This window comes from Rhinoraja longicauda, chromosome 1 (assembly GCF_053455715.1).
Source record: "Rhinoraja longicauda isolate Sanriku21f chromosome 1, sRhiLon1.1, whole genome shotgun sequence".
Lineage (NCBI taxonomy): Eukaryota > Metazoa > Chordata > Chondrichthyes > Rajiformes > Arhynchobatidae > Rhinoraja > Rhinoraja longicauda.
Window position 1 is genome coordinate 120,361,986 of NC_135953.1, and position 22,737 is coordinate 120,384,722.

A 22,737-nucleotide genomic window follows, 5' to 3' on the forward strand; every position below is an offset into this window, starting at 1 on the left:
GCGCGCGCGGCGCGACGTCATTGACGGGGTCCGGGTCCTCGCGCGGGCGGTTGGCTGGCGGAGGCGCGTCATCGCGGGCCTGACGTCGGCCTCCGTCTCTGAGTGGCCGGCGGGTCCGGCCGCTCTCTGTGACGTCACAGAGCCCGCCCGCTCGCACCAACGGTTTGTCCGGGAAACTGGTGGAGAGTTTGTTTACCTTCGACAGCGGCGGTTGCTGGGAGCTGCAACCCCCGTCTCAGCGACGCTGTCTGCCTCCAGTAGTTTATAATTGCACGTTTTTGAGCAATGGTAAGCTTTTTAAAAAGAAAAATAATCTTCTGAGCTTATGTATTGAGCGAAACACCACGCTTTTATTCTTCAGTTACTGCTTGTGCTTTTTAACTGACGCCACCAGATAGATACTGGATTAGTTACGTGTGTCAGGGGTTATGGGGATAAGGCAGGAGAATTGGGAATGGCGTTAGGAGGGAGAGATAGATCAGCCACACTCACTGTTTCACAACACCATGCTTTTTTTAATCCGTCAGTTTCTACCTGTGCTTTGCTTTTTCATTTAAACCTGACGCCACTTCACTGTTCCGCATTGATAACATAAATCTTTTGGAAGATACCCAACGAGTGCCCCTACCCCACCAACGGTTAGCAATTTTGTCAACAAGATTTCTGACTCATAATTGTTTCAACCCCCCCCCCCCCCCAGTCCTTGTTCTCGACGAGTAAACAGCATGTTTACTAAAATAAAGACAGAAAACGCTGGAAGTACTCAGCAGGTCAAACAACATCTATGATAAGAGAAACGTGGTTTACGTTGTGATGAAGGGCCTCAGACATAAATGCCCAATTCTTTCGCTTTCCCAATGAGTGTTTCCAGCATTTACTTTTTTATTTAACTTGTGGGTTGTCCGGGGTAATTTGTGATGTGTTTAACTGGCGGAAACTGCCACGCCTACAATTGTACTTCCAGCGTTTTCTGTCTTGGGGAAGGAGGGCTTTTTATATAATACTAGAACAAGTGTGCCCGTTCAAAGCGGGCCCGTTGGGCCCGTCCCCACACCCCCCATTTTCTCCTCCCCCAGCCCCACTCTTACTCTCCCCACACCCTCCCCTTGGGCGGAGTCCCACTCCCCGGTCCCCATTCTCAGTCCCCCCCCCCCCATTTTCTCTCCCCCAGACACACTCTTAGCATCATTTTGGGAGAGAGGAGAGAAGCAAGGGGAGAGAGGAGAGGTGCCACGCTGAAAGCCTTCAATAAATCAGTAGGAGGGGGGTTGGGCGAGTTTTTTGACCTCAGACCTTTCTCTCCCCCAGACATACTCTTAGCATCAGTTAAAGGCCCGGGGGGGGGGGGGGTGGGGTGCGGGAGATCGCATCATTCAAAGGCCCGGGGGGGTGCGGGGGATCGGATCAGTGAAAGGTCCGGGGGGGGGGGGGGTGCGGGAGATCGCATCATTCAAAGGCCCGGGGGGGGTGGGATAGCGGGGAGATGTTCTCCCGGGTGTGGGAGAGGGGAGAGAGGAGAGAAGCAAGGGGAGAGAGGAGAGGTGAGCCGGTGATCGCGGGCTTGCGCCGCTAACGGCGTCCATTTTTTTGGTGCGAGTGAGGAGATGCCGCGCATGCGTGCTGAGTACAGAGTGAGGAGATTCCGCGCATGCGTACTGAGCACAGCCGCACCGCAGCGCCACCTATAGAAACCTCAAAAGGGGGGGGGCAGCGCTTTAAAACCTCTGTAAGTCAAAACATACGCGACCGAATTAAATAAAAACATCATTTTCCAGCAGCTGTCCGAGTGGTGATCAATGGTGTGCAAAAATCGTGGCGCTACGGTTTACCGTTTTGGAGAAATCGGCGAAATCAAATATATATACATATAAATAAAACGCACACAAGATCTGAGTTTTAGTAGTATACTGGAACAAGTGTGCCCGTTCAAAGCTACACAACTCTGTGTAATGAACCCCAGTAGCAATATGTAAAGTCGCTAGCAAAATAAAAGTAATGTTTCTATTCTTATGCTGACTCTAACTGATATAAATATCTAACAGATATAAAAGTCTATTGTATGATTGTCACAATATAATCATTATTACAAAACTAATTACAGAACTAATAACTAAGAAAAAAACAACAGCTGGAGAATGCAGATTTTAAAAGATAAAATTATAATCTAGAGGCATACTTTGTAAAGAAACTTGCCATCCTTACCAGGCCAGGCCTAAACTTCCCTAGATTTGAAGGATGCCATTCATTCTGAGTACATAAATGGTCTATTCAACAGTCTGACAGCAGGGAGGAAGAAACTAGTTCTTGAATCTGGTGACATGTGCTTTCAAGTTTATGTGTCTTCTGTCCAATGGAGATTGGAGAAAAGAAGATGATTGATTTGTGAGAGGTTGTTGATTATGTTGGCTGCGTTCCTAAGGCAGCATAATAAATACAGATATAAATACAAATAAATTCTTCAGTCTGAAGAAGGGTCTCGACCCGAAACGTCACCCATTCCTTCTCTCCCGAGATGCTGCCTGACCTGCTGAGTTACTCCAGCATTTTGTGAATAATAAATACAGATGCAGCTGGTGGGGCAAAGGCTGGTTTGCTCTGCAACTTCTAATTGTCTTCAACAGAGCAATTGCCATAACCAGCGTGATGTATCCGGATGGAATGTTTTCTATGGTGCATCTGTAGAATTTGCCAAAAGTCATTGAATACACACCAAATTCCCTTAACCTTATCAAGAGGAGGAGTGTGTATGCTTCCTTGGCCATAGCATCAGTGTGGTTAGATCAGGACAACTTATACGTGAAATTTACACTTCTAGAAACCTGAAGGATCCAGTGGAGGGATATGCTCAGAGTTATGTCCAGGAATTTGGAGACGAGTTTGGTTGGAGTTAAGGTGTGGAAGATAGATTTGTAGTCAACGGATAGAAATTTGATGTAGATGTTCAGATGTTCCAGGAATTAGTTTAAGATCAGGGAGATGGCATCCGCCATGGACCTGTTGCGACAGTGAGCAAATTGCAGTTGATAAAGGTGGTTTCGAAGGCTGGAGTTGATGTGATATGAAATTGACCAGCTCCTCAAAACTTTTCAAGATGATGGATGTCAGAGCCACTGGATACTTAGTGATACTGAGTTATTAAGGCACACTATCTTGTTTTTCTTTGGCTCAGGATTTTTTTCCCTCAGAGTAGCGAGAAGTTAAAGATGTCTGTGAATATTCCTGCCAGGTTGTCCACGCAGGTTTTGAGAACATGAACAGGGACTCCATCCGGGCAAGTTGTTTTTGGTGGATTAGATTGCAATTGTAGCTCCAAGCCACCCACACATCTAGCCAGAGTGTAGGCTGCTTCCCTGGTGCTATTATGATCACCATGGCAATTTTAATCAGAAATTTGGCAAGATTAGCCACATACATGCAGCACCTACTATAACAAGTCAGAAGTTGTATCTATGGCAAATGGTTCATCTCTCAAAGAAACCTGGTGGAAAAACTCTTCACTTGCTGAGGATGATGTAGCTGCAATATCCCTCGTCATCCAGGACACAGTTTAATGAACTTTTCAACAACTAATCTAAATTTTGACTCTTTTGAATTTTGGTTACTATATGCACTGCAAGAATTTGTCAAGCGGTCTTGAGTAGCAATCCCCAAACCCACACCCTTTGCTGTGCAGAAGAACAAGGGTATAGATGCACCAGAAGACAATTACCCACAAGTTGCAACGCACCTACCACAACTTGAATTGACTTTTCATTTATGGGTTTAAAAACCTGGAAATATAACAGCATTACTGTGGGATCATGATCATCATTTAAACTTGTAGAGCAGACCGTTTGCTGAATAACTGGCTGTCTTGACATTGGCAAAAGTGGTTCTTGTAAATTAGATTGTCTATTCATCACCTCGATATTTTTTTTTTACCAGGTTAGGGATAAATTTTACCTATTTAGCATGGTTCTTCAATTAGGGAAATAATTTGAAACTAAGCATTATCAAATTAAAAACATTTCCCATTTTAAAAATGTGTAGAAACTTTCCCTGTTGACAAATAACTATTGCAGTCCATTTCTTGGATTCCATCAAATGAATTAGCTGGTGAAATTAGCAATATGGTGAGCAACATATATGGGCAGTAAATAGTACAAATAAAAAGCAACATTAAGTTGCTTGAGAAATTTATGTGTAATTACCATATCAAAGACAAATTTCACTGTGTATTCAAAAAGCAAAACAAAAAAACAGATTCTGAAAATCTTTAATGCAAACAACGTGTTAGAAAGTTCTGGAAAAGTATTTGAATTGAACAGATTTAGGATCTTTCATGCCTTGTCTTTGACTTTCCCTTATTCTTTTGGACCTTCTCCTTTCTCTTTGAAAACATTTGATTTCTAACATTTTCCTCAGTTTTGATGAAAGTCATTGCCTTGATGTATTGACTGTTTCTCCGCAGACCTGACCTGCTAATTTATTTCTGGTATTTTCTGTTTTTATTTAATGTTTTGTATGTGTCTATTAGCTGTTATAGTAAACATAAATTGTTTGAAATCAGTGTTAAGTTTTGACTGAAGAAGTCACTCTTAACGAGGGTATTAACCAAAACAACATGGTATCTTTGAACATAATAGGAATGGTAAACTAATTATAAAGATTAACTAGAGTTGCAGGGGGTTTTCAGCTGGAGCAGAGAATGTTGAGGGACAATTTAAGATAGATTTGAAAAATCATGAACAGTTGGAATTAAATATGGACAGACTATATCCTTGTGAGTGAATATTGAATGCTCCATCAATTTCATACAATCGTAGTCATGGAGCTGACAACATGGAAGCAGGCCTTTCTGCTCACCTTGTCCATGCTGGCCAAGTTGGCATATTGGGCTAGTAGTTCCATTTGCTCCCACAGCCTTTTTAACCCTTCCTACCCAAAATCTGTCCAAATGCGTTTTAAAAGTCATAATTGTATGCACTTCTATAGCTTCCCTTAGCAGTTCATTCCCGATAAGGACTAGTCTCAGAGTGAAAAAGTTGCTCCTGAGATCCTTCTTAAATATCTCCCCACTCACCTCAAGCCTAAGCCCTCTACTTTTTGAATCTTCTATCCTGGGAAAGCAATTGTGAGCACTCACTTTATTCATCGCCCTCTTGATCTTGTACACCTCAATAAAGGTCTCCCCATCGGCCTCCTATGCTCCAAAGAAAAAACAGTCTCGGCTTATTCAACCTCTCATAACTCAAGTTTGCAATTCCAGGTAACATTCTTGTGTATCTCTTTTACACCATATCCAACTGAATGACATCCTTCCAAAAGCAGGGTGACCAGAACTGCACAAATATTCTAACTGGTCTCAGCAACGATTTGTACAGTTGCATCATGATATTCCAACGTTTGTGCCTTGTATCCTTCTCAATAAAGGCTAGTGTACAAACTCCACCTTCACCATACTGTTCACCTGACTCGCCACTTTCAGGAAACTATACACCTGAACTCCCAGATTGCTTAGTTCTGCAACATTCTCTAGGGCTCTACCACTTACTGTGTAAGTCCTGCCCTGGTTTGACATGCCAAAGTGCAACACCTCTCAGTTCGGAAATAAATTCTATTTGTCATACCTTGGCCCATCTTCCTAACCTATATAGATCTTGTTGAAAACTCGAGATATACGTCCTCGCTGTCTACTATACCACGGGTTTTATGCCATCTGCAAATTTACTAATAATGTTAACTACACTGTCATCCAAATCATTAATATACATTGCACACATTATTGACCACTGCGGCACACCGCTGACCGCAGGCCTCCAATCAGAAAAGCAAGAGAAACGAGTGTTTAATTATCATATGTACCGACATGGAACAATGAAATTATTTCTTGAACCCTTTGACATGTTAATATGAGCCAATTTTGAATTCAATTGATTAGCTATCATTGAAAATGAGAGTAAGTTACAAAAATGCCTTTGCAGTGTGTTTGTGAACCATAAATTGCTTTGAGGTGAGAGTGATTGAGGTACAACTTATTTCATTTAAATGACAATTGGAACCCACTTCGAATTGAGAAAGAAGTAAAGTTTAGGGAAAGAATTAAACCAAATGATTACATTTTCAATTATTCCAGCAAAGTGCTAATAAAGAGACAATGAATAAATAGATGATCATCTTCTCCATTTTAAACCTCTACAGTCTTTTCAACAAACCTGATCAGAAATGTTTAGTGCATAAATATGCTTAACAATTTGAAGTATATATCTTTTTTTTCTTCAGGCTACCAGCTTTAGGAAAAATACTACAGGATCTTCACAGCGCAAAAAAGCTGGGCCAAAACCAGATCTCACAGAAGAACAAAAGCAAGAAATCAGAGAAGCGTTTGATTTGTTTGACACTGATGGCACTGGAACAATTGATGTAAAAGAAATCAAGGTGCTTTAAAATAATACTAGCACCATTGTTGTGTTAAATTACATGCATTTTTGCTGAATTAGTTTTTAATTAGAAGTATCATTAGAAAGTGCATTTGGCGTCTTGGAAAACAAATTGCAACAGCAACATAGTTGCATATATTGAATCGTATTGCAGTTCTAGGAGGCAAAAACGGTAGCTATTTTGAGATAAAATGCCACTAAAAGAATGGGATAATGTTCTGATATTTTTATTTGTAGAAATTATGAAATAGATTTTAAAAATCGAGTACATGACAATAAACTGTTGCAATGCTGTTTCAAATTATTTTCACAATTTCTGGTGTTGCCTTGAAAAATTGTATTGTGTAGAAGAAAGTGGCATTAACTAATTTTGTTCCAAGTTTCTGGAAAAATGAACAGCATTTATAAATAATGTATCAATCTTTTGAGACAATATTTTTGTGTACTTTAGCCAGCTTGTCTGAATGATATCAACACTAAGATAATTTGTTTTTAGTTTAGTGATACAGCGTGGAAACGAGTCCACACAGACCACCGATCCCCGCACATTAACACTATCCTACACACACTAGGGACAATTTACACACACATCAAGCCAATTAACCTACATAACTATGACTTTGGAGTGTAGGAGGAAACTGAAGTTCTTGGTGAAAACCCATGCAGTCACAGGGAGAACTTCAAAACTCCGTACAGACGGCACAAATGCTTGAAATTAATTTCTAATGAGATTTTGCACACCAATTTGGTTCTAATTGTGACTGCTGCTGTTCATTCTCAGCTTCTAATAATAGCTTCTAACTTCCATTGTTGATAGATACGATTTCCAGCCACAAGTTGCATTGGTGTATATTGCAGGACTACCAAATTTGCAGGCATTTAGACGGGGCATTCATGTCCTCACTGACACTGACTGTCATGACTTCCTGCTATACGCAGCTGCCTCCTATGTGCAATGTTCTTCAGAACAGCTCAGGGGCTGGACAGATAGGAAGATTCCTCCTTTTCTCCACCACCCCCTTCCCCAACTATCTCGGCCTGGGAAGACTCTAGTGCCTCTTCCTGCCCCCACCCCCATCATATGGTCATGTAACATGAACTTCATCCTTACAAACCCTCAGAAAGAGGAAAATAAATTGTCTTAACGAAATTGTCTAAGTGGGTTTAAACAGTGAACTTAGTTCTTGATTCTCCTACAATTCAGACACATACCAGGCTGTATTTGAGGTCACAGAAAATCATATATCTCATCAAAGACATAGATGACAGCTTGATTATTGGACCTTTAAGTAGCTGTCAGATGTAAAAAGATGATTAAAATTTCAGTTGTTCATTGCTTCAGAACCCAGTTCTGTTTAGATCAGAGGTTAAAGGAGAGAGTGCAAACTAAGTTGGCATATTGCACCACTGTTGACATGATCGGGAAGAATTTCAAAAGTCAAGAATGTATTATTGTCATATGTCCCAAACAATGCAGCACTACAGAATATCTAAACACAGTACTCTAAACAAGATAATAAACAAAAGTTCAAAACAAACCCACACACACACGCATCCCCCCCCACCAAAATAGTGCAAAAAGACAAAACCAATGCCCCCATGTATATAGTTCAGTGCTTATTTAAACCAAATGAACGTCCCTGAGCAAAAGGAGATCCTGTTGCAAAGTTGGGAGTAGAATTTCGCAATGGGGCTGAAGTACCCAATTGTGTGCACAATATAACTTCATTTTGGATTAACTCAATTTATTTTATTTTCCTTTTTGAACTGCTTATCATCTTTTGGAGTTGTGCAAAAGGAAAATGCAAGTTATAATTTTCTTCGTAATCAACAGCAATGTTTGTATAGTACCTTTTAACGTTGCAGGACTTCCCAAGGCATTTAGCAACAACATTATCCACCAAAAATTAACTTGAGACAAATGATTGTGGTAACTACAGAGGAGTCTCTCTGCTGTCCCTACTGCACAACACTGTCCTCTGCCTGAAAGAAAAAGCTATCTCATCTTGGATGCCTCCTGATTAACAAAAAAAAAACAGAGCTATCTCATCTTGGATGCCTCCTGATTAACAAAAAAAAAACAGGGGTATACAGATTTACAGAATTGCCTAAGCAGCAGGATTCTAATTATCTCAAGGTGTAGACATCAATCCAATTAGCTCTATAAATAAAGAAATGTGGAATGCATTGCCCAATTATTATTTTAATGCTGAGTTTTCTGTCTGTTTAATCTATATCCAACTATCTTGGACAGGCATGATTTGTCTATTTGTAATATAAAGACTAATCAAAATTGTATGTTTACATTTTAGGTTGCCATGCGTGCCTTAGGGTTTGAACCTAAAAAAGAAGAAATAAGAAAGATGATTTCAGACATTGATAAGGAAGGATCTGGTACCATCGATTTCAATGACTTTTTAGCAATGATGACTCAGAAAATGGTGAGATGCCATCAAAACCTGTGTGCGATTAAGAATTGTCTTTGTCAAGAGTGTTTTATGCCATATGTCCCAGATAGAACAATGAAATCCTTACTTGCTGCAGCACAACAGAATATGTAAACACAGTACACTGTAAGCAATATAAAAAACGAGAGAGAAAAAGAAAAGCTCAGTGTGTGTATATATACGCATACTCACAAGTATACACACACACTCAAAAAACAAACAATAGTAGTGCAATAATAATAATAGCCTATTGTAGTTCAGAGCTTATTTGAGGTTGTAGTGTTTAATAGCCTGATGGCTGTAGGGAAGAAGCTGTTCCTGAACTTGGACATTACAGTTTTCAGGCTCCTGTACCTTCTTCTCGATGGCAGTGGTGAAATGAGAGTGTGGCCAGGATGGTGTGTATCTCTGATGATGCTGGCTGCCTTTTTTCGTCCAATATTGGATGACAAATAAAGCTATCTTGAATCTCTTGATAAATCCCTTCAATGGTGGGGAGGTCAGAGCCGGTGACGGACTGGGCAGTGTTGACAACTTTTTGCAGTCTTTTCCACTCCTGGATGCTCAAGTTGCTGAACCAGGCCATGATGCAACCAGTCAATATGCTCTCTACTGTACACCCGTAGAAGTTCAAGAGAATCCTCTCTGACATACCGAATCTCCTTAATCTTCTCAGGAAGTAGAGGCATTGTTGTGCTTTATTTACAGCAGTTGTGAAATTACAGCAGTGTTTATACAAAGTCCCTCCATTTCAGGGCATCATAATGTTTGGGACACAGCAATGTCAGGTAAATGAAAGTAGTCATGTTTCATATTTTGTTGCATATCCTTTGCATGCAATGACTGCTTGAAGTCTGCTATTCATGGACATCACCAATTGCTGGGTGTCTTCTCTGGTGATGCTCTGCCAGGCCTGTATTGCAGCCATCTTTAGCTTATGCTTGTTTTGGGGGCTAGTCCCCTTCAGTTTTCTCTTCAGCATATAAAAGGCATGCTCAATTGGGTTCAGATCGGGTGATTGACTTGCCAACTCAAGAATTTACCATTTTTTAGCTTTGGAAAAACTCCATTGTTGCTTTAGCAGTATGTTTGGGATCATTGGCTTGCTATGGAATGAACCGCTAGCCTATGAGTTTTGAGGCATTTGTTTGAACGAGCAGATAGAATGTGTCTATACACTTCAGAATTCATTATGCTATTACTATCAGCAGTTGTATCATCAATGAAGATAAGTGAGCCAGTACCTTCAGCAGCCATAGATGCCCAGACCATTACATATCCACCACCGTGTTTCACAGATGAGGTGGTATGCTTTGGATCTTGGGCAGTTCATTCTCTCCTCCATACTTTGCTCTTGCCATCACTCTGATATAAGTTAATCTTCATCTCTTCTGTCCACAAGACCTTTTTCCAGAACTGTGGTTGCTCTTTTAAATACTTCTTGGCAAACTAACCTGGCCATCCTATTTTTGCGGCTAACCAGTGGTTTGCATCTTGCAGTGTAGCCTCTGTATTTCTGTTCATGAAGTCTTCTGTGGACAGTGATCATTGACAAATCCACACCTGACTCCTGAAGAGTGTTTCTGATCTGTCTGACAGGTATTTGGGGATTATTATAGAGAGAATTCTTCTATCATCAGCTGCGGAGGTCTTCCTTGGCCTGCCAGTCCCTTTGCGATTAGTAAGCTCACCAGTGCTCTCTTTCTTCTTAATGATGTTCCAAACAGTTGATTTTAGTAAGCCTAAGGATTGGCTGATGTCTCTAACAGTTTTATTCTTGTTTCTCAGTCTCATTATGGATTTTTTGACTTTCATTGGCACAACTTTGGTCCTCATGTTGATAAACAGCAATAAAAGTTTCCAAAGGTGATGGAAAGACTAGAGGAAATACTAGATGCTGAGAGCTCGCTTTTCCCTGCATTAAAAAGACAATTATTACACATCTGAGCAATTGCAAACACCTGTGAAGCCGTGTCCCAAACATTATGGTGCCCTTAAAAAAAGGGGGGGGGGGGGACTATATATAAACACAGCTGTAATTTCTACATGGTGAAACCAAAATGTATAAAAATGGCCTTTATTAAAATCTGACAGTGTGCATTTTAAACACATGTGATTCTTTATTTTACAAATCTCAAATTGTGGAGTACAGAGGCAAATAAATAAATGATGTGTCTTTGTCCCAAACATTATGGAGGGCACTGTATAATTGCATCAATGTGCTGGGTCCAGAAAAGATCTTTAGAAATATGCACGCCAGGAATTTCAAGTTTTTGACTCTCTCCACCATTGTTGATATAAACAGGATTGTGGGTCCTCATCCTTCCTCTTCCAAAGTCCACAATCATTTCGCTGGTTTTACTAATGTTGAGTGCCAGGTTGTTGTGCTGGCACCATTTGGTCAATCGGCCGATCTCACTTCTATACTCTGACTCGTATCACCATCTGTCATTCGTCCAACAACGGTGGTGTTGTCGGCGAACTTGAAGATGGAGTTCGCACTATGTCCGGCTGCACAGTTATGAGTATAGAGTGAGTAGAGCAGGGGGCTGAGCATGCAGTCTTGAGATGTTCCAGTACTGATTGTTAATAAGGATGAAGTAATTCTGCCAATTCGAACAGTCTGTGGATGAGGAAGTCGAGGATCCAATTGCAGAGGGATGCACAGAGACCCAGTTCCATGAGCTTGGTAACCAGCTTGAAGGGGATGATGGTATTGAACGCCGAGCTGTAGTCTATAAACAACAGCCTGATGTAAGTATTTTTATTGTCCAAGTGGTCCAGTGCAGAGTGGAGAGCCAGTGAGATTGCATCCTCCGTTGACCTGTTGTGACGGTAGGCAAACTGTAGTGGGTTGAGGTTCTTGTTGAGGTAGGAGTTGATATCCACCATAACCAACCTCTCGAAGCACTTCGTCACCAGAGACGTTAGTGCCACTGGTCGATAGTCGTTGAGGCACGTCACCTTACTCTTCTTCGGCACTGGTATTATTGATGCCCTCTTAAAGCAGGTGAGAACCTCAGACCTCAGTAGTGCGAGGTTAAAAATGTCTGCAAAAGCCCCAGACTGTTGGTCTGCACAGATTTTGAGAATATGACTGGGTATACCATCAGGTCCAGGCGCTTTCCCAGGGTTCACCCCCCTGAAGGATCTTCTGACGTCGGCCTCTGTGACTATGACTGTAATACCATCAGGGCGTATGGGGGCTCGGGAAGGCACATAAGTGTTCTCCCTATCAAAGCGTGCGTAGTAGACGCATTGAGCTCGTCAGGGAGTGATGCTTCGCTGTCGCTTGTGCTGCTTCGCTGTCGCTTGTGCTGCCTTCTGATTTCGCCTTGTTGGAGCTGATGGCATTCAAGCCCTGCCACAGTTGCCAAACACCTGCCCCATCCTCCAGCTTTGAGCGGAAGTCCCTCTTGGCCTTTTTTGATGGCCTTGTCAATGTCATATCTGGACTACGTATAGACCTCTGCGTCACCAGACCTGAATGCCCGGGATCTGGTCCTCAGAAGAATGCGGATCTCCTAGTTCATCCAAGGCTTCTGGTTAGGAAACACTCGGAAGGTTTTTGTAGGAACACAGTCCTCCACACATTTCCTTATGAAGTATGTAACGACTGTGGTGTATTCATTCAGGTCCGTTGCTGAGTCCTTGAATATTGCCCAGTCTACAGCAGTCCTGCAGTTGTTCCTCTGCCTCCCCAGACCAGCTGTGATATTAATAGCAATGATAATGGTCTTGATAATAATACCAGCTTCTCAATTTTATCTTAGAGTGAGAAAGACTCCAAAGAAGAAATTTTGAAAGCCTTCAGGTTGTTTGATGATGATGGAACAGGCAAGATATCATTCAAAAACCTGAAAAGGGTTGCTAAAGAACTAGGCGAAAATCTGACTGATGAAGAATTGCAGGTGATTTATTTTCCTTATTGTATTTTCATTATTTCAAGGTCTTATCTTTGTTTCCTAAATCCTGCTTCTGAGCAGTTTCAACCAAAAATAGTTTCCACTTGTATTCCACCTTACTGCTATCTATTAATCACACCACTGCCAGTGTAATACGAGGAGGACTAAAACCAGTTCTCCTGTCATACACTCTGTTTTCCAATCAACAATCATGCATCTCCATGGAAACTATCTGAAGCTGAACCAGATTAGATTGCCTGCAAGCTCCTGATGAGCTTTAGACCACATTATCCATGGCATCACTAAGAATGCCTATTTCCATATCATATCATATATATACAGCCGGAAACAGGCCTTTTCGGCCCAACAAGTCCGTGCCGCCCAGCGATCCCCGTACATTAACACTATCCTACACCCACTAGGGACAATTTTTACATTTACCCAGCCAATTAACCTACATACCTGTACGTCTTTGGAGTGTGGGATGAAACCGAAGATCTCGGAGAAAACCCACGCAGGTCACGGGGAGAACGTACAAACTCCTTACAGTGCAGCACCCGTAGTCAGGATCGAACCTGAGTCTCCGGCGCTGCATTAGCTGTAAAGCAGCAACTCTACCGCTGCGCTACCATTACCTGAACCAATTTGCTTTCTCTTTCTATTTACCTAAAACTTGGAGTCATAAAAGCTGTTCTACACACATCCTAGCTTGCACTATCTAATTGAACTGACCTAAACTGACCCCACTTTAAAAACAATGTAATGAACTTAAAGTTCTCAAGATACATGCATGTTCAGCAAAAATTCTCAATACTGTTTTCAAATCTCTATCTCATTTCATCACTTCTTATTTTTATCATCTCAACTTAAATGTCATCTTTCAAGATAACTAGTCTTTCCCAATTTGTGTTTTTGAGTGTGCCAAATTTTAATTGAAAATTACATTTAAATTTTAATTGTGGTGACCTCACCCCCACAACTGTTGGTTTTCTTAGTGGTAAACATCACAGACTTTGGGAGGTGCTGTTGGATTTGGATTCATTTATTATCATATACTTCAGAGTGCAATAAAGTTCCTTGTTCGCATGAAGCTCATAGAATACACAGTACACCTGATAATGATGGGTACAATAATAAATAGTAATGATGGGTACAATAATAAATACACCAATAAATGCAATTGGTTCAGGAATCTGTTGGCAGTGGGGAAGAAGTCATTCTTAAGTGTGGATGTCTGGGATTTGAAGATCATATATCTTCTCCCAAAAGCTACCCAAGAGCAAAGAAAACAACCAGAGTAGCAGGCATCTTTCACAACACTTCCAACCTTCCTGGTGCAATGCACTGTGAAGATGCATAGAGTGGAAGGAGGTGATGAGTTTATAAAAGACTGGGCTGTGTTCACCACTTTCTGTGGATTCATTTACTGGATTGAATTGAGCTTCTGGTTTGTTCTACAATTTTCTCTTGGCATCCCTGGTAGCCTTTCATAGGGTCTTAGAGCTATAGAGCATGGAAACAGGGCCTTTGGCCCAGCTTCTGCATGTTGACCAATTGGCATTCTGGCTGGTCCCATTTACCTGCATTCATCACATTTCTCTATAAATGCTTCCAATGCATATATTTATCCACATGTCTTTGGAAAGTCATAATTGTACCTGCTTCTATCGCTTCTTCTGGCAGCTTATTACAGATGGAGTTTACCCTTGATTGAAAAATTGTCCCAGAGGTTCTTCATAAATCTCTTGCCTTCTCACCTGAAATATAAGCCTTCTGGGGTTGCACAGTTGCACAGAGGTAGAGTTGCTGTCTTACAGCAGCAGAGATCCAGGTTTTATCCTGACTACGGGTGCTGCCTGTATGGAGTTTGTACGCTCTCCCCGTGACCACGTTAGTTTACTCTGAGTGCTTCGGTTTCCTCCCACGTTCCACGTCGTGCAGCTTTGTAGGTTAATTGGCTTCTGTAAATTGTTCACAATATGTAGGATAGAACTAGTGTATGGGTGATTGCTGGTGTGTGGATTTGATGGGCTGAAGGGCTTGTTTCCCCGCAATATCTAAATTAAACTAAATAAGCCCTCTAGTTTTAGAATCTTCCACTCCTGCGGAGGGGGGTGGGTTAAGACTGAGAGCGTTACTCTATCCATGCCTTCATGATTTTGTATACTTTAATAAGATCACCCCTTAGCCTTCTATGCTCCATAAAAAAAAGTACCAGCCCATCCAACCTCTCTCTATTACTCAAGCCTGAAAGTCCAGGTAACACCCTGGTGAATTCTCTCTAAACTCTTTCCAATATAATAACATTCTTCCTGTAGCTGAACGAACAGAACCTCACACAGTACTCCAAGTGTGGTCTCACCACGCCGTATACAGATCACAAGACTTTGTTGTGCAGTACAGGATCCAGGCTTGAAAGCCTTGGATGTGGACCTCAGCAGAGAGCAAATCCCTCTGTTCATCCAAGATCTATAGTTATGATACACCCTAACTGTCTTTGTGGGAATGCAGTCATCAACGCCTATCTTGATGAAACCTGTGTCGACTTGGGTATAATGTAGGCTAGAGAAGTGCTCTTAAAGGAACAGTCCTGACTTAGACCTGTAGCCACAGATCACTGCTGTATGACTATTGTATTACCCTTGTGCTTCAATCTCTGCCTGTAAGCTGGCAGGAGTAGCACCAATAGATGATCGGGCTGGCAAGGGGTGAAGGGCAAGGGGTACTTGATGGTGAGTGAGGGCACAGGTTGGAGTGATAGGGCTACTTGATGGTGACGTAGTAGTGATCTAGAGTGTTGCCACCCAGCATGGGACAGGATATACACTGTTGAGCCAAATCATTATGACCACCTGCCTGGTCTGCAACGATGTTTAGGTAGGTGACACGTTTCAAATTGACGTCCACATGAATGGCCGGTCCCAGGGTTTCCCAGCAGAACATTGCCCAATGCATCACACACCCTCCACTGGCTTGTCGTCTTCCCACAGTGCATCCTGGTGCCATCAGTTCCCCAGGTAAATGGCGCACATGTACACGGCCATCCACGTGATCTAAAAGAAAACGGAACTCATCGGATCAGGCGACCTTCTTCCACTGCTCCAAGGTCCAGTTCTGATGCTCGGGTGCCCAATGTAGGGGCTTCGACGGTGGACAGGGGTCATCATGTGCATTCTGACCGGTCTTCGGCTGAGCAGCCCCATACGCAGTAGGGTGCAATGCACTGTGTATTGTGACACATTCCTCCTGTGACCATTAAAATTTTCTGTGACTTGTGCCACAGTCGACCTTCTGTCGGTTCGTACCAGACGGGATAGCCTTCGTTGCCCTCGTGCATCGATGAGCCTTGAGTGCCCAACACGCTGTCACCAGTTTGTGGTTTGTCCCTCCTCGGATCACTATCGGTAGGTACTCATCATTATTGACTGGGAGCACACCACAAGCCTTGCCGTTTCAGAGATGCTCTGACCCAGTCGTCTGACCATAACAATTTGGCCCTTGTCAAAGTCACTCGGGTCTTTACTCCTGCCCATTTCTCCTGCATCCAACACATCAACCTCAAGAACTGACTGTTCACTTGCTGCCTAATGTATCCCACCCGTTGAAAGGTGCCATTGTAACAAGATAATCAATGTCATTCAGTTCATCTGTCAGTGGTCATAATGATTTGGCTCATTGGTGTATGCTGTTGTTATTTGGAGATTACGTGCCTGAAGTTTGCTTGACTTAATGATTAGTCATTAGTGAGGATGAGTAGGGTATCGCTGTCTGTGTGCTGTCTCAAGAGAGTTGACAATTGAATATCATTTATCCAGTGCCACCTTGTTGTTGACTTGGGATGGTATGCAGACCCCCAACAAGATGGTACAGATGAATTCAACAGTAGATAAAAGGGATGGCATTTTATGATCAGGTTTTCAAGTTCAAGGGAGCAGAATTAAGCTAAGATCGTAACGGTGCACCACGGAGCATTCCAATACAGTCCAGCATACGCTTGAGGAACATCACTTCCTCCTCTGCCTGGTTTTCCGCAGTGTTTAAGGCTATATCAAATTTAACAAACTCGGCTAACATTTTGGTTTATGTCATAACTGGCTACGTCTGTTGTAAGGTTATCCATCTGCAATATTAACTCTCTATATGTACACTTGCTTGCCGTTTCTTTTTTTCATTACTCTTTTGACACATTTTTCCCCTCTGTTTTGTTCCTGTTTTACTCTATATTTCACTTTTTTAATGTTATTTTGGTGTTTTCATAAGATTCTCCCCCCCCCCCCCCCCCCCCAGCATGATTGTCTTGTAGAATATAGTCAGTAAGTGTTCTGGGTGACTTGCACTTCATTTGAACAGCTCATCTTGCTTCTAAAGTTGCATTAGGTGGCGATATTTACTTTCTTAAACTCTGTTCCATTTCCAACCACCCCATTCCCCGCCCCCCCCCCCCCCCCCCAACCAAACTCTCTGTTCCTACACCCTGATGCCCCAAGCATTGTTGGTTGTAGTTAGCAATCAATAAGCTAAAGTTCACTTACCTAGGGAATTGTGGTTGACAAGCCACATCCTGTCATTTCACATACAGTGTACCAATTTACAATGTCGTAATTCTACATTGGCCTTGCGCTTTGTACTCGCTGCTTCTAATTGTTGTCTTCATAGAACTGGAGAATGGTACTACAAAGAAAAAGGCTGTTAGGCCTATCAAAACTACAACAGCTTTTTCTAAATAGAAATCCAGTTAATTCCACAACTAACTCTTTTTTTGTTTTTCCCTGTATAACTCCACACCTTTGTATCTTTTCTCTCTAAAATATCGTGGCCAATGTTTGACTGAGTACTCCAGCCAGGGGTCACCTTTTCCAGGAACAAAAGCAATGAATTTTAGAGGCAGGATTCAACATATTGACATTTTAAATAGCATGTGCAGCACTACCAATGGTGGAGGAGGAGGATGAGGTGGTGGTGTTGAATTTCTAGGTCCTAGTATTTGATATTTTCATCTTTTATCGTCCATGCCCTCTATAAAATCCAGTATCCCACATCCTTTCTTCACTGTTTTGTTAATCTATCTTGCCACGTTCGAAGATATGTGCTCAGACTCTTAAGTCCTGTTCTTGCAGCCTGGTTTCTGTTTACTTGGAATTTGACAGATGTGAGACAGAAGGGTTCTTTGAACACACATCTCGCAGTGATGGAAGTGAGTTATTGAGGGAAATAAGTGAATCACTGTCATGGGTATTAAACCTCGCAACAATGCATGTATCTCCAAAGAATACTGAACTGACAAATTAGTATCCAGCTCTGAAATATTGCATATCAACCAGCGTATGCCAATTATAAAGCAAAGCTTGGTTGAAAATATACTTCACATTATGCTTGGTGTTCTATTGGTTGAAATGTCCATGGCAAGTATAGTAGGCATGAAGAGATTAAATAATTTTGCAATGCATACAGTAAACAGGATGTGCTCTGTCTTGATAAAGAAAGCATCAGAAACAGTAGTTATGTATAAAGAAGTGTGAAGGTGCAGTACATTAGTGCTGTGGAGAGGAGCTGGCATATTATAGGCAGAGCCAAATAGATCTTAAACTAATATCAGGTTAAAGCTTTGCACACTCTGAAAGAAGTGTAGTGGACAAATGCTAGGTCGAGGAGTTTGAAGGGCACTTTCATCCTCAATGATGGAATGAGAAAAGGCTAAAATAATTTCTACCTTTTCAATCTGAAGTGCAAAGTGGATGATATAACTCTGCCTATTCCTGATGTTCTGATATGTTCCTCTTTATCAAAACAGAATATATCCCATTTACAGTGTTCAGCCAATTTATTTCACTCCGTGAGATATCAAATATTGTACTGAACATGCAAATGTTATGAGACTAGAAAACATCCCTTCTGTTCTACGACAACTCTAGGTGACTTCTCTAATATAGTGACCACACTGGCGTACACTTGGAAAATTGTGTGATTATGTTCAGTCAACAAAAAGCCAGACGAATTAAATCCATCTAATTGCTATCCATTTGTCTATATGTAACCAAAGAGATGGAAAGTTCTGTTGACAGTGCAGTCAACTGGCACTTGCTGCCCAATAATGTGCTTACACTTACTGAGTGTCACTTACCCTAAATAAATCTGCTTCCAAATTAATTATGCCTTGGTTTAAACGTGGACAGAATAGTGAATTAGGTGTTTGAGAGTAACTCCCCTTGACTGCAGTGGGAATCTGGTAGTGAGCTGGAGGTTTGAGGTTAAGGAGGAGAATGTTTTGGGGAAACCTCTGTTGGTTGGAGTCATACTTAGCAGGAATGGCTGTGTTTGTGGGAAGCCAATTATCTCAGCTCCTGTAGTTTCTTAGGACAGAGGTTGAGGTTTTTCCATTGCCTTATTAGTGAGCCTTCTTCTCTTGTAAGGTTAAAACTAGGGAAATTTGCTGTTCACTGCTGCATTCAGTTCCATTCTTAATTTCATTCTTTTGATTGGTACGACCGCAACGTTTCAGAGCTAGTTGATAATTTTTCAGTTAAATGTTCCTTGGAGATGTGTGTGTTGCTGCCAGCTTTCATCTGCTGACAGTGATTCACTTATTTTCGTCAGTAACTCATTCCAGTACTCTGTTGTTCAAAGAACCCTTCAGTGTCAAACATGATAAATTCCACAAACCAGTCTGCAGGAAAAGAAGTGTACAAACCTTTGAAGGTGGCAAGATTATTGAAGCAATTAAGAAAGGATGTGAGATGCTGGACTTTATAGAAGGCATAGAAAGTGGGAGAAGATTGGACTTTATCACCTTCCATCACAGTGAAGAATGCGGGGAGCTGATGTGGTGGATGTTTATGTTAAATTTTATTTTATGTGGCTGTGTGTCTTGTTGGTTTTCACTTGCAGTGCATTCAGAAAGTATTCAGACCCCTTCACTTTTTCCACATTTTGCTACGTTACAGCCTTATTTTAAAATGGATTAATTTTTTTATCATCAATCTACACACAATAATATACCCCATAATAAAACAGCGAAAACAGATGTTTAGAAATTTTTGCAAAGTAATTAAAAAGAAATAACTGAAATATCACATTTACATAAGTATTCAGACCCTCAAAATTGAGCTTATGTTCATCCTGTTTCCATTATTTATCCTTAAGATGTTTCTACAACTTGAATGGAGTCCACCAGTGGTAAATTAAATTGATTGGACATGATTTGGAAAGGCACATACCTGTCTATATAAGGTCCCACAGTTGACAGTGCATATCAGAGCAGAAACCAAGCCATGAAGACGAAGGAATTGTCCGTAGACCTCGGATTGTGTCGAGACACAGATCTGGGGATGGGTATAAAACAATTTCTGCGGCATTGCAGGTCCTGAAGAGCACAGTAGTCTCCGTCATTCTTAAATGAAAGAACTTTGGAACCACCAGGACTCTTCATAGAGCTGGTCACCTGGCCAAACTGAGCAATCGGGGGAGAAGGGCCTTGGTCAGGAAGGTGACCCAAGAACCCGATGGTCACTCTGACAGAGCTCCAGTGTTCCTCTGTGAAGATGGGAGAACCTTCCAGAAGGACAACTATATCTGCAGCACTCCACCAATCAGGCCTTTATGGTAGAGTAGCCAGACGGAAGCCACTCCTCAGTAACAGGGACATGACAGCCTGCTTGGCGTTTGCCATAAGGCACCTAAAGGACTCTCAGACCATGAGATTCTCTGGTCTGATGAAACCAAGATTGAACTCTTTGGCCTGAATGCCAAGTGGCACTGCTCATCACCTGGCCAATACCATACCTATGGTGAAGCATGGTGGTGGCGGAGCATCATGCTGTAGGGATGTTTTTCAGTGGCAGGAACTGGGAGACTAATCGGGATCGAGGGAAAGATGAACAGAGCAAAGTACAGAGAGATCCTTGATGAAAACCTGCTCCAGAGCATTCTGGACCTCAGACAGGGGCGGAGGTTCACCTTCCAACAGGATAACGACCCTAAGCACACAGCCAAGACAACGCAGGAGTGGCTTCGTGATAAGTTTGTGAATGTCCTGGAGTGGCACAGCCAGAGCCTGGACTTGAACCCGATCGAACATCTCTGGAAGGACCTGAAAATAGCTGTGCATCGACGCTCCCCATCCAACCTGACAGAGCTAGAGAGGATCTGCAGAGAAGAATGGGAGAAATTACCCAAATACAGGTGTGCCAAGCGTGTAGCATCATACCCAAGAAGACTTGACGCTGCAATCTCTGCCAAAGGTGCCTCAACAAAGTACTGAGTAAAGGGTCTGAATACTTATGTAAATGTGATATTTCAGTTATTTCTTTTTAATTACTTTGCAAAAATTTCTAAACACCTGTTTTCACGTTTTTATTATGGGGTATTGTGTGCAGATTGATGATATATTAAAAAAAAAGAATTTAATCCATTTTAAAATAAGGCTCTAACGTAGCAAAATGTGGAAAAAGTGAAGGGGTTTGATTACTTTCTGAATGCACTGTAGTATGGCTGTATGGTAACTCAAATTTCACTGTACCTTAATTGGTACATGTGACAATAAACAAGGTTTGGGGTAAATGGACACAGATAAATATTATTTGAGGAACTCGGTGGGTTGGGCAGCAACTGTGTAGAGAAATGACAGACATTTTGGGTCAGGACCTTCAGAAATGTCACGTGTCCATTTTCCACTGATGATGCTGCCTGACTTCCTGGGTTCCTCCAGTAGATTTTTTGAAATTCAAGTTTCCAGTCTTGTGAATCCATAGATTAATTTTGTAATTTTTAAATTTATCTTTCCTTATCTGTTTTTCTTTCTCTTTGTCCACCTTTATTTCGCTTTCTGCACTTGATTTGACTCCAATTAATGCATGTTAATTCATCTTTGTGACCCTGTATTTCTTTTATCTTCAAATCTGATTGGCTTAGAAAATATATTATCCCATTTTTCACCTGGTCTCCGGATGGCTCATTACTTTTGTTATAGTTTGTATACGCCTGTACTTGCAGAAAATGACGGCACAAAGATATGCTAGTTGAACGGTACAAAAACATTTATTTATTTAAGGCATATGCTACAAAATCCCCTAGGCACCCAATATGCCTGGCCTGTGATAGTCACTGACTGGGAGTTGTGCGTTTGTGTGTGCACACAGATATATATATTATTCTGATAGTTTGTTAAAATATATTCCCCAATTAGATGTGGGTTATCTAAACCTTGCTATATGAAGTACCCTCCCTCCAAATAAGGTTTAACATGTTTTTTTCATTCATGAACAGGAAATGATAGATGAAGCTGACCGGGATGGCGATGGTGAGATAAATGAACAGGAATTTTTGCGGATTATGAAAAAAACAAGCCTTTATTAATTTTTTTGGTATCATCCCACTGTCCTTAACCAGCACTAGTTGTAACTTGTTTTTATTTAAGTAATAAAGAATGAAGAAAAGCCATTGAGATATGATATATTTGTGTTCAGTATCATTTATTTAACATCAACTTTAAAAATATAAATTTAAGTTATTGATACATGATATCAATAGTTTACTCTTGGATCCCTGCCAGAGAAATATATTGGTTTTCATACTTAACACTCAGCTGCACAGTTTCTACAGTATTTTAGCCACACATTTTGAAATTAGTCAATTTACAGTTGCATTCCCATTTATTGCATTCAATTTCTATTTATACAAAAGAGAATTAATGTCATTTTTGTGGCAATACAGCAGCATGATATTTGAGATAAAACAATGTGTTTTATATCCAGATAAAACTGATCCCTTGATGACAACAGTTAATATTTGTAAATATTTGTTTTCCAGTGGTAAGTTTACTCCTGTTTCCTCTGAAATCTTTATTACTATCTTTGGGTTAGATCCAATCATTCTTGAATAAATCGATGACATGTCCCATATTCAGTACTTCTCTGGAACTGAGGCAATTTTGGGTTATATTTAGTATGAATTATTCAACATTGAAGAGTA

General features: G+C 41.3%; 1 protein-coding gene across 1 annotated transcript; it reads left to right on the forward strand.

Moving 5' to 3' along the window:
- The first annotated feature begins 131 nt into the window (after window positions 1-131).
- cetn4 (centrin 4) lies at window positions 132-22,206 on the forward strand. The gene is made up of 5 exons (XM_078405494.1): window positions 132-288; window positions 6,262-6,417; window positions 8,732-8,860; window positions 12,640-12,777; window positions 22,033-22,206. The coding sequence occupies exons 1-5, from the start codon at window positions 286-288 to the stop codon at window positions 22,120-22,122; spliced, it is 516 nt and encodes a 171-aa protein (XP_078261620.1). The 5' UTR covers window positions 132-285; the 3' UTR covers window positions 22,123-22,206.
- Window positions 22,207-22,737: the final 531 nt, after the last annotated feature.

Excerpts from the sequence above, each read along its gene's own strand:
- cetn4 (XM_078405494.1), top strand. Across the intron at positions 6,418-8,731 it reads TTGATGTAAAAGAAATCAAG|GTTGCCATGCGTGCCTTAGG; the intron begins GTGCTTTAAAAT and ends TTTACATTTTAG. Across the intron at positions 8,861-12,639 it reads CAATGATGACTCAGAAAATG|AGTGAGAAAGACTCCAAAGA; the intron begins GTGAGATGCCAT and ends ATTTTATCTTAG.